The following is an 18,737-nucleotide window of genomic DNA, read 5'->3' as shown; positions in this document are numbered from 1 at the left end:
CTGTCTCACTGGGTCCACATTCAGGTGGATGAACCACTACTCCTCATGTACAGGAGGTCCAGGGGGACCAACACCTGAGCCACCGACATGAGGCCTAGGAGCCTCATGACCGAAAGCGTCCTTACCACCCATAAGTAGTTACCACCACATCCTCTATCCTCTAGCCATGACGGAACATTGTACGGCCTGCATGTAAACCTTTTGTTCCTTCATGGAACTTGCGAGCTGTTTTGAAGGCATGCTCAGAGTTGCCTTTCGAACCCTTGGAGTGTACTAACTTAACTAACTAACTTAGAGTGCTCTCTCTCAAAACTATCCTGGTGCTGGCACTGACGCCAGCCAAACCAATATGTGAATTACATGCAACCTGTATGCTGTTTTCCCCTAACTGGGAAGTTGATGTTGCGCCCTAACCATGGCCCTAACCCTCCTTTTGTGCCAAAGGTTAGCGAGTGTATAGCTTCCCCAGGCTGGAGCTACTGGCTTTACACCCACCACCTTTTGCAGAGGAGAGTGGAAGGCAGCTTAATTCACTCTCTTCCGTAAGAGCCTCATGCATCTATTTGAACAGGGCTAGGGGATTTAGGAAGAGTATCTTGGGCACCTTCAAACAGAGGTAAGGCTCTGACACACCAGCACCTGTCACACTGGGTGGTCGAGGCTATAATAAATGATAAATATTCTGCTTACATGTGTGGAGTATGTGCAAGAAATACACTTGAGAATGGCAGGTAGGGCACTGGGGGCATTTATAACGGGGAATGGGCTGGACTGTACAACTCAAGATGATTGGTCTGACTCCTGACAGACGTAGTGGTATTGGAGCTTCCATGATTGGTCACAGCAGAAGGTGCTTCCCATAGTGAGATATCTCACTCAGTTTTCAGAGAACTGGAGCGTCCCTTGTAACCAAATGGTTTCTTGCGTACTGGTGAGCACAGAAACTTTTACTACTTTTAAACTACAACTAATGTGGAACAGCTAAAGCCATTTTATTGTTTCAATTTATCAACCTCCTTGTCCAGCAGGACAGTTTTTGTCTGAGTTTACCAACTGACTTCTATTATTAAGCTAAACAAAGTGTTAGTTAGTGATTTTAACCTGCACAACAATGACACCACAAATTGTGTAAATTGTGTACATTTTTATTCTGCTCATTCACTTTGCAATAATTGCAATGATTAATAATAACTATAATTATTACAAGGCTATTTATAAAAAACATTCTTACTTTACAGCATTTTTTGACACCTGTCTAAAGCTGTTGCTATACTGCACAACGTTAAGCAATTCTGACTCTAGCAGAGCCGAGGTGGTGTGGTGCACTTGGCTATCCATTCCAAACGCGTTTTTTGTGTGCAGAGTTTCAAGTTCATTGGTTTAAAGTTGAAGGAATGGAAAATTGTGGTACTTACATGAAGTAGATGGGGTATCCGCCTTCAAAATACCAGCAGTACTTTTTGGCTTCTACACACTGTAAAACAGAAAGGCAATTATTAAAAACAACTGAGACCAACAGAAGTTTAAGGCTGAGCATTCATTGGCCTGAAAGCAAACACCATTTTCTACTGAGACGAGGAACAGAGACATATTGACACATCAGCCACTTTTAGCTAGCATGGATGGCCACGACTCTCGCCACAGAAGGGTCTGGCTGGGTCTGCACTTCCTGGACCCAAGGCTGCAACGGGCCTTTAGGTGCCAAGTCCATGGATGTCCAAGAGAGAAAAGGAGATGTCACAGTAAAGCTAATGTTGGATCTCCTTAGCTCATGTGCTGATCGGTATTAGCTACCCAGTTCAATGGAAGGTCAATGAATGAGATATACCTTAGACTGTTGGCTATTTCATTACAGTTGATGAGGGAGCACATACTGTACTTTTGACTGTTAATCAGACATTTCAACTACAGGGAGATGCATACAAGCTAGTTTTGTGCAGCAAAAGCTGTTTTTGCAAGCAATATGTGTAATGTTGGAAAAAATCACCTTTATCAACATAGTACAACAACAAGAATTATATATTATTAAGCGCACAAATAATAATATTAATAATAATAATGATAATAATAATAATACACACACCTGTACAATCAACACTCTTGTCAAAGTAATTTAAGTAAAACATGCCATAATTAACCTTTAATAAACCTTTTTTGGCTTTATGTGGCTTACAACTTAAAATTTTGGAAGGACAATGATGCATAAATAGCTTTACTCAACAACAGCACATCCTGTTTGTGTTCCCTGCACTCTTGTGGCCTAGAGGGTGCACAACACGTAATATTTCAAAACCTCAACGGCTCGCAAGCTCAAAATATTTAAAGGTGCATATTCTGTCATACATGAAAACATTTTTAGAGCAGTATATCCAGCAAGGATCCCCCTGCATCCTTTGTATGTGAACCTTTTCTTTTTCCATTACTGGCTTCAGTTCACGTTGCACAGAGCACCGATAATGTCCGACTGGAGAGTGCCTTTAATTAACAGTATTTGAAATGACCTCCTGAATAAAAATACAGCCTGTTTTTGTAGTGCCATATTGAGGATTTTCAGCCTTATCATTCAGCGCCCTGCAGAGATGCGGTGCAGGATAGACTGAAAGTGTTGAGAAGAAAGAGAGAGGGAAGGTGAGACAGGAGAGGTAAGGAGCCGGTTGAAGGCGAGGGAGAGAGAGGAGAGCATGCTAAATGAAGTGAATCATATTGCAGGAACATGCCTTGCCTCAGGGTGGCAGGCAGAACTTTCCATTATACTAGTATCTAAAAGATAAAACGTTGCACTGGAGCCTGCAAATGAAAACATGCAGTTTTTAGATATGGTTACAAAATTCACGACATTCACTCATATCATGTTGTTATGCACTAAACTCTCTTAACTCATGGTGTTGATTAAAAAAAGGCACTCTGTACAGTGGAAATTAAAAGTAGCACAGTAGTAGCACTTTCTGAGAGCAAATTTGATGTTCCGTCAGCAGGTAAAAGCAGCAGTCAGTGAATCCTCAGTAACATGAACAAACCCCATACCTGTCTGCAAAGTGATATTTTACTACACTGTGGTGTCTGTGGGGATGGGATTTACATGCTGTAGCTCTGTGTTACAGTTATTTTCAGTCATATCAGATTTTTCTTGCCCCGAGAAAGTACCATATAGAAAGCAGGATGTCAGTTTATGTATTGTTGTTACAATTGCTTATTTTATGCTATTAGCATGGCTGTAGGGAATCCACTGCCACTGTCTCTGTCAGTTAGTTGGTCGGTCCAGACTGAAATATCTCAATGACTATTGGAGAGATTGAAATTAAATTTGGTACAGATTTTTATAATGATCCCCTGACCTTTCCTCTAGCGCCACCTGCAGGTCAAAGTTTCACTCATCCAGTAAAATTTCTCAACAGCTCTAACCTTACAGGAATACTCATTTCATTTATTGCCTATTTGTTCTTGTGAATTTTTTCATTGATCTCAATCTCCTTTCTTCCCCACCGCAGCATGGAGAAAAGGCCATTATATGGGTGGTTCTTTTCCGTAGTGATTCTCTTAGCCACGGTTTGCGTTAGCTGGCACGTGTAGTTGTCCGGCAAATGAAAATATCAACAGCCAAAATGTCCAGTGGAAAATATGCCAAATAAATAAATTACATAGCATATTAAATAGCATAATACTGTGTGACCTATTCAGACCGACCTGTCTATTATATTTTTTAGCTCTATTTAGCTTATTAACAATAATTAATTGTTAATTCAATATTGTTAAGGCTATTGGTGCTAGTTGGCCAACACATACCATAGCTTGAGGACCTGCCCACTGATACTGTCTGGCCTTGCTGCTTTCTTGGTGATCACAATAATAGTCATTTAGCTGACACTTTTATCCAAAGCGACTTACTATTCCTATATATGTCAGAGAACCCAGGTCTCCCACACCAAAGGCTTGTGTCTTATCCACTGTGGTGGCTTATCACCACCGACAAACTTGAAGGCCTTCCTGACGTCATACTGAAAGGCTGATAGGAGCGAGAGGTGCACTCACCCATCCATTAACCTCTGCTTCATCTGTTTGTGCTCATTGGCTGCCAATGGCCTCAAAATGAGCATAAAAGTTGTTCAGCACACTAGCTAGAGACTCATCAGTACTTGATAAGGAGGGTTGGGCTTGTAATCTGTCATAGTTCTTAGACTTTGCCACATGCTTCCGGAATTGTAGTTCTTTCTTCCTGTTGTCCCTTAACTGCTCCTCGTCCTTTGTGGGTTGCTGCTTTATAATCGTCCCTACTTTCAGATTTCATCCCTAAGTTGTAGGCTGCAGTACATGTGTTTAACTGAGTATAGTTGCTTCTGTTGCTTAACAAAATTAAATCCACCACAGACTCAGTGAGTCTGTTGATGTCATCCGTGACATCGATGGTGGTGTCCTGGAACGTGCTCCAGACTGCATCATGCAATCAGGCCCTCTGATCAGCCTGATCATTTCCTGAACTCTCTCGTCACTGGGGGCCTGCATCATAGTTTGTTTACATCAGCAAGATGGCTGCATGGTTGCTCTTCCTAAACGCAATTAGCCATTTTTGAATGGCATGCGCCAGTGACTTAGGGTATTTATTCCCCATGTGCGCCACATGAAAGTCAGGCATAAACTTCTTAAGGTAAGGCTGACTGAAGTCTCCAGCAACAATGAGCGAAGCATTAGGATACCTGGTCTGTGAGCACTTCAAGTATTTGCAAAGATGTGACAGGGCAAAATCTGTGCACACCTGGGGTGCAATGTAGACATCTGTGATAATGACCGATGTAAATTCCTCTGTTCTGTCAGATCTGTATACAGAAAAGAGTCATCTGGTTGAATGGCGCTGTCAGGTATTCCAGGATTAAGCCAAGTTTCAGTGAAACTAAGGACATCACAGTTCCTGATATCTCACTGGAACCTGATGCAGGCATAGAGGTTGTCCAGTTTCTTATCCAACGCCTGTACAATGGCTTGCAGGATCCTTTGGCAGAAAAGATTCATCTGGTTTGGATCACAGTCAATGTTTAATCCCTCCACCTTTTAAAATGTTTAATGTTAGAATAATAATATATTTATAGGTTACACTTTATTTGGATAGTCACCCTACAGATTACAGTAAGAATGGTCTCCATGGTGGTTAGTTTCTAATTAGTTAATGCTAAGTACTAACTCATCAATAATCATAACCACTCACGCATAACAACCAGTTCCACTTTTCGAAGGTTTGCTGTTGCACGTCAACCTCTATTTAATGTCCTACCCCATCCAGGCTGTGATTGGTTGGTTCACAAAAAGTGACAGAGACGAGCAACTTTATAAAAAGTTGAACAAGCGTGAACAAAAGGCACCCAATCTCTGTCACCCGAGAATGGGAACTGGTCAGTAGCCTTCTGGTTAATGTAGTTTATTTAGGGCCATATGAACCGCCCAGAGAACCTGATGTGGAGAAAAGAGAACCAGCAGCTTGTGAGAAGTGCCCCTACGCAAGAAAAACTCATGGTACACCAAAGAGTACAGTCATGTGAACATAACTCAACAGTGTAAGAGGCCCTGAGTGACAGCTGGTTAGCCTTCCAGACTATGGGAGGTAACTCCGGTGTTATCAGAGAATCACTAAGCTTGGTTTTATTTTTGTTGGCCAATGTTTGTATTATCATTTTTTTTTGTTTGTTTGCTTGCTGGGATCCAGAAGATAAGTTTTATAGTATGCTTTGTGTTTCTTGTTGCCTGTTGGTACCTTTGAAAAACTTGGTTGTTAGTGATTGTTAGGAAAGATTGAGTGATTGTCATGTACTCAAAGACATGGGTCCTTTGTGCATGCAAATATGCATGTAATTTTTTTGTATGAATATATTGAACATTGAATGATAACATAATTTACATTAAATGATGTCTAAATGAGCTTAATGTTAATCCTTCATTTATTGCATACATTTCAAAAGTGGCCACAGTGGCAGGCATCCCTGACACTGTGTGGAGAGGAGAGCAGCAGGGTGTTATGCCAGGTCAAGCTGGATTGCTGGCTCACAACATGGCAACACAATAGGTTATTTGTCAGGCTTCTGGTGGAGGATGGGTCCATTCTGTGACACTGAGAGTAAACAGCAGAAACAGACACACAGGGAGAGACAGAAAGAAAGATGGCAGGGGAGATGTTAACAAGGTAGAGCTGCAGCAAAAAAAAGCATCCCATCCCCTTTTAAACCCACTCAGTTTAATTCCATTCAATTCAGCTTTATTGGCATGAATGCATAGAACAATATTGCCAAAGCTTAAAATATAATACAAAAACAATTAATTTCATACAGTTAAATAAATAAAACAGTAAAAGTGTGTGTATATATATATATATTATATATACTATATTAATAAACAAAAAATATCAGTATCAAAGAAAAAGAAAAATCAAGTATCAAATGTATAAAACAAATAAACCCACGAAGTATTTATGCTTCATTTATGCTATTTATGTTCCTTTTTCCAAGGAACAATTACTAAAATAACAAATAATGAAAATAATAATCATTTGAAAATTTTACTGTATTTATTTATCCATCTAGTCTGAGTTTCCACTGGTTGTCCTCAGTTTTTGGCATCATGGACTCTATTTGTCCGGACTGTGTTGTGCTATCACTGTGGTCACTGGTGGGAAATCTCATCACACAGAGGAAGTGCGTAATCAGATCTTCACAGAGTTATACACTGTCATCTGAGGAACAGTGAGCCACTCCATTGTAAGTCTCTCTTCTCTTCTGTCTTATTTTAAATCACAGAGTAGCTGATTGCAAGTATTTAAAACTACAGCCATGCTCTGTGAGGCTGTACCAAACCAGTGCTTTGAGCTAAATGCTTCTAATTAGCACTAAACACAAAGTAAAGTGAGGCTGATGGGAATGTCAATAGTTGTACAACTTGCTTGTCCTGCAAAATAAAAAAACATGTGATCACCAAAGTCAGTAGAATAAATTCTTTGGGGACCATTAATACATATGTACCAAACGTATTGCCAATGCATGTATGTGATTTTAAATCCTTGACCTGTTGTTTTTAGTGCTAGCAACAGCCATTAGGATTCACCCTCAGGGGAACATGAACGAATGTACCAAATTACAGGGGAATCTATTTTATATATTTTAACAGTCAACCTTTTTTGTTGCTGGAGGAAACACTGGGGAATCACCAAAGTCATCCTATACATATACAGATACATCCTCTGGGGACCATAGATATCTGTACCAAACATCCAGAGAATCCATCCAATGGCTGTGAAGATATTTCACTAAAAAGGTGCACTAGAAAGAAAGGTCAGGGGATCACCTTAAAATAAATCAGCTGGAATGTCTGTACCCAATGTCATGGCAAGTCATCCAACAGCTGTTGAGATATTTCAGTCTGGACCAAAGTGGTGCACCACTTGACCAACACTGCCATCCAAATTAGAAGGGTTCATCCTCTTGAAAACATATATGTACTCAGTAAACTACCGTGATGTCACTAGAGAGACTATAAGGATACATCGGCTGGGAGTTGTGAATAACCACAACAAATGTAATGTTTTTTGAGACCTTGGGTATACAGAGGGTTAAGCAAAGCTTGAGACAGGATGTGACATAACCTTCATGCAAGTACCATCCATTTATCAGCCTTCCTCTCTGGCTGCAAGTCAATGCTGTTGCTGATCTCAATGCTACTGAAGCAGATCTTATGAACAGCCCAGGCTCTGATATGAACACTCTTGATCCTCCCTCTAAATCCTTCTAACAGCTTTAATTCAGTTAAAGTTTATTTATATATTGTCAGTTCATAAGACCGAGCTTTAGGCCTCTCACATTCAGGGCATTAGCTTTGATATGACTCAGTTAGGGTTAGGGTCACCTCTGGCAGGATGGATATGAGTGTAGACGAGATAAATGAGGACTATTTCATAAGCATACCATGTAAAGTACATGCATAGAAACAGGACAATACTGCAATGCTAATATATAATATAAAAAATATATGTCTGATATAGAAAAACAAACCGTAGCTAGAATAACAAAACTCCTTTACCTTGTTGATAATAATTTACATTAGTTTGGACCTAACTCTTATCCCGTCCCCAGCACTCTGCTAATGGTTCACTGTCTTCTTTAATTACAGCCCAGTGAAGGCATGGACAGCGGAGGGAAATGTCTCTCTGCGCTCCTGCGGGACAAACATGACATTACGCAACCAGAGAATGTGTTTTCCTGCTTTAACAGCTGCTCAGATGGGTTTTGGCTAGAGGATGTAGGTTGGGTGTGGGGGGAGGTTGAATAGTTCAAATGGTTCTACACTGCGCATTAAAGCTTTAGAAGTGAGAGTGTGTGTGTGGTGATCAGGATGTGTGTCGTCTTTGAAGCTGCAGGATGCTGTAGATAAGAAGGTTAAAGGAAAATAAAGAAAAGTCAAACATCACTGAACAATGCAGTGCTCCAGATGCACGGCCTTTGGAGTTCATTTGAATTTATCTAGCTTGTAGTGTGTTGCAAACCCTTTCTAATCGGACATTTGGATCATACTGTCCACAAAACATGCAAATGGTATCCTGAATTTCAAGGCAGTTTAGCCTTTCATTATGGTCCAAACGATGCCCCACCCTGCCAGGATTGAACTATAAACTCTATAAACCTTTGAATAAAACCCTATGCATCCATCCATGCACCTCTCCCCCTCCTTCCTGTCTTATTGATCTCTGCTGACCACACAGATGCCTCTGCCATTAGCAGGCAACCGGCCAACAAGCATCATCTGATGGTCAGTGTGTGTTTGGCCTGAAGTGGAAACAACCATTAGGAGGAAACAGAGCTGTGGGGCGCCTGTGCTTCTTGCATCATGTACAACAAGTATTGTACATCTGAATCTACTGGTCTACTTGTATGTATCAGTGGCTGACTGGTAAACTCACTGCCACCACTGTAATATAAAATATTTTACTTTTAAACTTATTTGTGCACAGCTTTTGCCAATAAATATAACCAGTATCCTGTGTCATCAAAATGGCACTAAAATAAAGGTCACAATCTAATATCAACTATTTAATGAAACTTTTAATGAAAAGACGGCTAGACATCTTTTCACTTGCAAATTACCAAAACCACATAAATGAGCTGTGCTGCTGTATGCTGCTTCAACAATAAACTTAACAGAATAAGAAATGGAAAGCAATATGGAAGATTTAAAATGTCAAAATAAAGACAAATAAAAAAAGTAAATAAAGTGAATTTTTATATGTATTTCTGTTATGCATGCTAATAACTGTGTAATAATTAAATAATAACCTATGTTAAAAGGAGATTTATTTGGCTTGTTGTCTTTAATAACTAAATGAATAGTTTTTTTCATTGTGATGCCACGTTAAAATCAAAATCACAGAACACACTGTGAAAAGGCTTGTTAAGATTTCTGTGTTGTCCAGAAGAGACCTGTCATTGCTAAAAACAAAGCACTTTGTAAAATAATATATATTATTATTTTCATGATTGTTTTTGCCTGTTTATCAGAATCCACATTTAGGCTGCTTTTTGCTAATCGGCTTTTCAAGTTATTGTCCAAGTTACCTCTGAATTGTAGCCTACTGGTTTTTGCTCCAGATCTGGCAGTTACAATGTTGTAGTAATATTTTTAATGATGAGCAAGGTATCCTGACATGCTGATTTGATCAAGTTCTAAATGTCTAGTAACATCAGATTGCTTGGTCTACTTTTATAATTTTATTTCCATATACACTGGGCCGATGGTGAACGATACCAAAATCAGCCTGCAGATCTCTTGCCTGCTCAGGACTCTCCAAATGTTTCCTGGTGGACGTTCCACTTTTCATGTTTGAGATATCTAATAGATAAAGCAGTTCATCTGATTGCAGTGCATGGAATCCCTGATTGAAAGTTTGTTGATTTTGTTCATCAGACATACATTTTCCCATCTAGACAGTTGAGGTCGGACTAAAGTGGTATGTTACTGTTATTTTTCCCAGAGCCTGTGTCAGAACCACTTTCACACTAGTGTTTCACACATTCATATAAACAACTTTCATCTGCCAGAGGGTGCGATTGCCAACTGTGATCAACCCAAACCTCCCTGCTTTCACTGACAGTGAAAGTTTGTCTGCCACCACAGTGTAACATACATAAATCAGCCAGGGGATTAGTCTGTAGAGAGAAGGTCCTGTCATCATTTCCAGTCTAGCTGCTATTCCACTGGGTTCTGTAACTCTGTGTAATCCCTAATTGAGTGTTTCTTCCATCATTCTTTATAAGAGGTTATTTTTTCCAAAATAAATAAGTATTTAAAACCTTTGTGATTGTGACAAAGTCAAACAAGCATTAAACTGTCAACATTAAAAATGACTTGAAATGATTTGTTGTGATTCAATTTCAAAGCAGGCAGACAAACAGCAGGGAACAAACCTTGATCTTACTGATGTGATAATAAAATCATATTGTAAATATAGGCACAGGACATTGACTGTTTATTATCCAGATGACACACAACAGTCTTGCGGTAGCAAGGAGGGTTACAGTGGCCTGACTTACTACTGTTAGTCCTTTCAACACTACAAACACCACGCTAAGACATTAACATACAGTATGTTAACCAAAACCACACACACTGTTATCGTCACACACCCAGACCTGTTCATCAGGAAATAGTGGGCAAAAAATTGATTCTTAGATGCATCATGATGCTTACGTGGAAGATTCTGACACGATTAACAAATGTCAAAAAACTGATTATTTATGTTAATTGATAACGTAATGTTGACGGAAAGCAAAAGGCGGAACTGGCGTAAGTGCAGCGCCGAGACCATCTGTGGTGCGCACACAACAGAGACCAGTGTTCCCCCTGTATTCGACACACTACCAGTGCAGAATGAATAACCTCCCTTCTTAAATGTCACACAATCATTAATATCAATGTGCAAATGATGATTTTAACTCGCACACTGTGTGAGCATGGTGACACTCAACGCTTGGCAGCTCTCTGTGTATCCTGAGTGTGAGGCCGAGCAACAGAGAGAGAGCGAGCAGCAGAACATGACGGTGAAAGTTAGCAGAGAAAAATATTAGCAGTAAGTTTCAGTCTGGTAGTAAACGTGCAGTGTAGGTCACAGTGTGTCCATTAATAAAAGTCTGTTGTTTCCACAACTGTTGGAAAAGTGAAGGCAGTTAGCGCTAGCTAACATCTCCCCTGTTCAGCACATTTTGGGCTGTTATGTAACATTAGTTAAATTTGTAACAATTTGTAACTTACTTACTTGTCAAGGGTTGAGAACATTAGGTACAAGCTTAGACTAAACTGGTGTACAGCTCTGTCCTGTATACATACTGTTAGGGTTGGGCGATGTCTACAAAATTTTCATCGGGTGCGCAGGTGCCCGGGCACGCACGCGGGGGCAGCAGTCGTTTTATGTGCATGTGTGCTAGCACAGACTTCAAGACTATTAACTTACATTACAAGTCGCAGTGGATATGCACAGACTAGGTAAAGCAGCAGTGAACACACAGAGTGCAGATGTTGGTTTCAGTTGTTTGATTGATGCGTCATTAATAAGCCAACGTGCGACTCACCTGCTGCCGTGATAATGGATCGCGGGTGTGATGTCTGTCAGCCATCGCCGATGGATCGTCTATCGGCCCAACCCTACATATTGTACATCTTGATAATTATATTTCAGTTTTCAGAGGAGTCTGACAACCATGGAGCTGAGGTTAATGCAAACTAGTCCTTTTAAGCTAATTAGGAGATGTTTCTTTTGGATTTTACTGCACAAATGTAATGCTTAGTAATTATCCAAAGATCCTGTATAGAAAAGATGCATCAATAATCATTTTATAATTGCATCGCATCCCTCTGAATCGAAATGTGAGGTGACCAGAGATTCCCACCCCTAGTGGTTTCCTCTCCTTTGTTTGTTCCTGGTTGTTGGTTCCTACATGCCACAAGCCGCAATACACCAATAACAGCAGAGATTTCTATGGTGAGTGTTTTCACTCATCACTGTGAGTGATCAGTGTTTTAAAAAAGCTGCGCCCAAGTTTCAAATGTTAAAAAAAAAGAATCGGCCCGTGCCGAGTGTCCAGATACCATGGTCCTCACTTCCAACGTCCTCCACTGGTTTCCGCATCATAATTGCACACAATATTTGCACACACACACACACACACACACACACACACACAGACAGTGTAAAAATGTATGTAATAAATTCACTTTCCTGATAGGGGTGGGAATCTCTGGGCACCTCACGATTCGATTATGATTCAGAGGGTTGCGATGCGATTATAAAACGATTATTGACGCATCTTGATGCATCATTTTTTTCTATACAGGATCTCTGGATAATTACTAAGCATTAAATGTGTGCATTAAAATCCAAAAGAAACAAACAACTGCTAATATTTTTCTCTGATAACTTTCACCGTCATGTTCTGCTGCTCGCTCTCTCTCATTTGCTAGGCCTCACACTCAGGATACACAGAGAGCTGCCAAGCATTGAGTGTCACCATGATCGCACAGTGTGCGAGTTAAAATCATTTAAGTAGCGAGGTTATTCATTCCACACCGGTGGTGTGTCGAATACAGGGGGAACACTGGTCTCTGTTGTGTGCGCACCACAGACGGTCTGGGCGCTGCACTTCCGCCAGTTCCGCCTTTTGCTTTCTGTCAACATTATGTTATCAATTAACATAAATAATAGATTTGACATTTGTTAATCAAGTCAGAATCTTCCACGTCCGCATCGCGATGCATCTAAGAATCGATGTTTTCTCCCACACCTAGAAACCACCAATAAACATATGGAGATTCTGACAGAAATTTGTGCAACAACATGATATTTGACTTGAAGAAAACAACATATCTGATCCCAGAAGCTCTGCTCAAAACCTTCATGCACTCCAGGTGCAGACTGCCCTCAAATAGTGCAAACAACATTCCATCACGTTCACAGTCTCAGTAACCACACTGAGAAAGAGCCCCGGTCCTCGCATAGGAAGTTAAAGGAACATCCTGTATCCCATCATGAAAGAACATCAAATGAAAAATAAAAGAGCATATATAATGGAGGACAAACTGCATAAATGTCCCGCAACTCTACGACACAACATGGCTATTCTAAGCAGCATTACACAAAAGACTCTCCAATGAATCCTCTTTCAACAACAAAAGTCCTTCTGAAGAACTCCATCAGAACCCAAGAGCAGAGACACACAAACACAACACAGACCATCCCTACATGTTTTCTCCCTCCCCCTCTATGCTATGGTCAGTCGTCCCAGTTGTGATTTTTTGTTACCGTCTCCTTGTCTCATGTCTCTGTTTTCAGTATCTCTTTATCCTTTACTACCCACCCAGATATCTACCATATTTACACATTCAAACACATAACTCATTCCTAATCCTGATCCCATTATTTTCTTTTTTTTATGGAACATTCATGGCATTTGCTCACAGAGAAAAAAAATACGTCATTAATCATCTACTCAAATTGAAAGCAGACAAGTCTACAACAAGAAACTCACCTAAATAATTCACAACAACAAATCCTAACAGTCTATTTTACCACCTACAATAATGAACAAAAAGGTGTCTCCATTCTGATCCATAAAATAATACACTTTACTCACTCAACACAATATTAGACCCAGAAAGAAGAGTTGCTTTAATAAACAAAACATTTACAATTGAGATCCTTGATGGCCCAAACAATGCTGACCCTTCATTCTTTCACACCTTTTTCTCACAAATAACCAACCACACCTCTAACTCAATAACCATTACCAGAGTTGATTTCAACACTGTAATCAACTGATCATCACAGTCAGGTAATTCAAGACTTTCTCAGTCCTCAACAGCAATAAAGTAGTGCATGGTTGATCGCTCTTGACGATAATGTACAAAATAATTACTTGGACTTTGTTTAAAGGAGACCTATTATGCTTTTCCATATTTTATGACTTATCTACAATGTTACAATGTTGGATGTTCATGTTAACAGTATGTCCCATACATTCATTTATTTGTGGCGGCCAGCCACAATATCAATGCTGACCGCCACAGATTGATTTTCAATTTTTTTTACTAGGCCTACTAAAATCGTATTTGATTGCAGAGCGCCGTAGCGCATTCGCGCAGCACATCTTCTCGCTCGTCCCTCTCTCTGTCTCGCTCTCTCTCCCTCATGAACACAGCTGCATAAATCTGTCCAACACAACACTGTCAATGTTGGAAACCCGGCTTAAAAAAGTTATTAGCAAGCATGTAAGGAGCCTAGCTAATAAGCAGAGCTAAGTTTTTGTTGCTAGCACGCTGTACATAGGTGGTAGTCAATATCGACAGCACGCGCACTGTGTTAAACATGGCCAAAGCTTCAAATAATGAGGTTAAAGTATTTAAAGCAAATCCCAGTGAGCAAAAACCTCAGATTTCCTCCTGTTCTGAATGCTCTGTTTTCAACTGCTTTTTCTGCCAACGGCTCCACTCAGCAACAACAACAGCCTGGTAATCAGAAGACAGTGGGCTTAAAGAGACAGGAGCACCCACAGCTTGTTTCAGACAGGCTGAAATGAAGGCCTGCATGAAGGGCCAGTATAAGTATAAATTTTTTGAACTTTGAATCATGCAAAGCTGTTATACAGGAGTCACAGAACTACAATATAGGACTGGAAAAGCAGTATAATAGGTCTCCTTAAATATAATCACATTGAACCATCCTCCATTCTCAACTCTTATTCTCATTTCCTGTGTGAAGTCTATGGCTGTGCCTCAGATGTGCATCCCAGCCTTAAGTAGTGTTCTGGCCGACACTCCAGGTTGAGTAGTGGCAGTAATACACATGATGGTGCCTTACAGTGTTGCAACACAGCAGCTTTCTCACATACACCATAATTACAATGCTAATTAGAAATCATGCACCTGCAACACTCAATCTGAAGACTGAAGCATTAGTTACATCCCACCTTACATGGTGCTGGCGCCGTTGAGCCCCAACATATTACGGCGGGGGAAATTACTTGACTCGCGACAGCCCTACTTAATAATACAGACAAAAAATTCTCCAACAACCATGAACACAATATTAAATCTATAAAATCAGTTTACATTAAATAGAAATCACTCATAATGACAGTAAGGAATTCAGCCGGGAATTATACACGATCTCCTCAAGCCACACATGATCCTTTCTGAACTTTTTAGAGCAATCTGTTTTCCCCTGAAAATAATCCAACCTAACAACTATTAACTGGTTTCTAGATAATCTGCTTTTAGTGCAAAGATCCACAGATCAATTAGAAATGTTAACACTTTCTGACTACACCATGCTCTCACACAACTGCCTAATAACAAAGCATACAGGATGACATTCCACCGACAACATCTGCAGACTCAACATGTCACAACGCAACAAAGATACAGAGACGCAGAGAAATCATTTGATAAAGTGTACTGGATTTTCCTTCTGACTGTACCAAATCTCGGTTTGGCAGAGTCGTTCATTCGCTGGTTAAAAAGAGCACACAGTACATCAGTGGCCACTGCACAAGCGTGCCAGACAGGTATGCCCACTCTCTGCCTTGCTTTTTGCCATTTCCATTAAACCGCTTGCTTGTGCCATACAACAGAGCCATGAAATAAAAAGGAATTTATGCCACAAACATAGAACATAATATCTTAATCTATTTCCAAAATCCATAAAACTCGCAACAGGAAGTACTCAATGTTATTCTCACAAATCTCAGACTACACCATAAACTGGTCCAAATCCACTATTCTTCCAATGTCAATGAACTCACGGTATCAACAACTCCTCCAGACTGTAAGAGTTAATTCAGCTCACCCCACTATTTGAAAAACCCGGATCATATGTCTTGGGTTAAATTAGAACAAGCAGAATGCAGCAAGAACACAGAAAGCTCTGTTTACCCTTCATTGGCTCAAACAACAAACATCACAATTGCTTCAAAAGCAGGTGAAAAACTCTCAAACTAGCAAATGACTTGACTTCTGGCACATACACCCCTCTCTGACTTCAGCTCAACTTTATCACATGCCAACAAAAGGAATCACACATATTCAACACTGATTTTAAAACAACTAATTTATCTCATTTAAAGACCTGATGCAGAGGCATGGGATCAGAGGGAGAAACTTTCTCCCATACTCACAAAATAATCCACTCCAACCACCCCATCCAGCAGGACAGATTATATAAATATACAGATTAATTATATATCAGATATTCTGCGTCCACCAAAATTCTTTCAAACTTACATAAATTAATCTCCAGTACAGATAACAGGATCCACCTGCCGACTGCTAAATGGAAAAGAGGTTTATCTATCCCCTGTGACACCAGCCTCGGAACACAGGTCTGCAGAAAATAATTTCAAATGACAAAGCATACAAATCTACAACTAATCCAGTATAAAAGCCTTCATAGAACACACATTGCTCAAAACAAACACATAAAATGTCTCTCAAACACAGAGAATGTTCACAATGCACTCTAGGCAACACTATTAAAGTCAAGTCAAATTTATTTATAAAGCACATTTAAAAACAACCAGAGTTGACCTGCTGAACACAGTTATACAGTAGAAGCCATAAAAATTAAAACCAGATAAACACAACTACGTATCGTAACACTTCTGGGTTAAGATCACGCTTAAACTCTCCGCAGTAATGGGTTGCAGCATTCCCCTCTCGCCCTCATTATGCATACTCATCCTCAGTGGAACTTCCACCAAAACACACACTGCTTGCCCAAGCTATTGCCAAGACAGTAACCCTTTCAAACTGGAAAACTAAACAAACAACAAGCATCAGTCATTGGTCAGTTTTCTTACTTAATTTATCAATAATCTAAATCTTAATTTAATTCTCAATTTTGTCCCTTAGAAAATGCCCTACACCACAAACCCACTCATATCTCTATTCCCAGGCAGACCCGTACAGTTCACTACCTCTCACATCTTCTCCCTCAACACCTCATCCATTTACACCCTGCTCACTCACAAAGCTAATTATCTACCCCCTCCTTTCTTTCCTAAGCCCTTTCTCTAATTTATTATATGCATGCATTATCTTTTTACTCTGTCTCTCTCTTGTTGATGTTATCATTATAACATAGTCATTAGTATAGAAATACCTATCATGAAAGCTATTACACACGCCATTATTGACAGAAAAATTAGATTATTATATAGACTATTATGTAAGCTGGAGTGAGTGAGGGACTTTTACATAGAAATGAAGGTCAGTTACGTTCAAGCCAAACCACACAATGCTAATTAAGCTTCTCATTGCCAGGTAAATCTCCCAGCATTCACAGTAGAGCTGGCCTGAATGTCATTTTTTGAGCTTGGAAGCTTCGACAGTAATTAACAGTGAATAATCAAAGCTTCGACGGCGCCGCGCGAGGGAGGACAACAAACGGACAACAGCGGTAACTGACGAGAGAGTAAAAGAGAGAGAGCGCTTAGTTTCTTTATTTACATGTAGGCTATATAACAACAGCACGTTATTATTACCAAAAGTTTGTGTTGAACTTTTCCCGCAGCTTGGCTAGTAGTGCCAAGTGCAGGACTAAGAGAGGAGACTGGAGTTAGAGTGATCGAAATTGAGCCGGGGAAGAGCGAGGCAGACTGGAAGCCCGTAGCTGAGAGTCCAGAGGGTGAAAGGCTGAGTTGAGCAGGTCCAGAACAGATCTCGGGAACATATTAACCGGGCAGAGGTCCAGAGAGAGCAGACAGAATGAGCACCGTTTCCGGTAGCAGAAAGTAACAACACGTTATTATTTAACTTTTTTATAGCCTACTAAATGTTCTTAAACCCCATAACTGCCATCACTCAGTTTAAAGAGCGGCTTTATTTTGTTTTTCCTTTGATGTGAACTGGAGTGCTAAAAATTTAAAATCAAATGTGTATCCAATGATCGAATATTCGTGTACAGTCCTAATTCACAGTATAGTGGAGTTTTTAAATCTGGTTTCTGAGGTGACATTTCCGTGCTTGCCCACAGGTAATGATGCGTTTATATCAACCAGAAATGATTGGTTTGCCAGAGCTTAATGGGGGGAGCAACCCAGAGCCATGTGGAAAGCTCATGACCCGCCATTGCTGTGAAAAAAAGCCCACTGAATGTTAATCATTGAGAATTGTTTACTGGTAATTATGGTTGTATGGTTTGTGTTAATATGCTTTGGCACCGTTGTGCTGTATGAAGTCATGCCAGTAAATCCACTCTAACTGAAACTGGAGAGATGACCCAGCTCTGTCTCAGCATAGCTCAGGAGCAGCAGTAGTGACGGAGGAGCTACAGCAGCTAGAAGTATGGCAGAGCCTGTGGTGGAAAAACCAAGAAAAGTTTCTGATGCTCCGGATAAAAAAGATATTGTGGTTCAGAGGAAGGATCACAGTCACAAAAAGAAAGCGATGGACTCAAAACTAGCAATCGAGGCATGGGTGCACCAAAAGGCGAAATTACTACTTCTGTCAATGGAGTCTGGTGGCTTTGACAAGAGCGATTTAGTGACTGTTTCAGCTTAAAAGGATCTTACTCTTTAACACAGGGTCCCTCTCTGCAGGGATCCTTTCCACAACGTCAGACACTAATAACTAATAACAAGCTGAGCCTGTCAGTGGCACAAACAAGCACTTCAGTGGACGTACTTTGACGGGGTGAAACTGCCTGCAAGGATTAAGTTGTAGCCCTG

The 18,737-nt window shown here is 40.3% G+C and overlaps 1 protein-coding gene across 1 annotated transcript in view; it reads right to left on the bottom strand.

The window, feature by feature from the left end:
- Window positions 1-18,737, bottom strand: part of vopp1 (VOPP1 WW domain binding protein) — a 45,408-nt gene that overhangs the window by 18,731 nt on the left and 7,940 nt on the right. Inside the window, exon 2 of the mRNA XM_038723227.1 lies at window positions 1,416-1,474. Coding sequence (XP_038579155.1) covers window positions 1,416-1,474 — 59 coding nt within the window. The remainder of the gene's footprint in view (window positions 1-1,415; window positions 1,475-18,737) is intronic.

The sequence above is a fragment of the Micropterus salmoides genome, unplaced genomic scaffold (assembly GCF_014851395.1).
Source record: "Micropterus salmoides isolate LMB-PRFRI ecotype aquatic unplaced genomic scaffold, ASM1485139v1 Ms_hic_scaffold_1, whole genome shotgun sequence".
NCBI classification, from domain to species: Eukaryota; Metazoa; Chordata; class Actinopteri; order Centrarchiformes; family Centrarchidae; genus Micropterus; species Micropterus salmoides.
The sequence above is the reverse complement of the archived record's forward strand: the minus strand, read 5'-3'. Positions and strand labels throughout refer to the sequence as shown.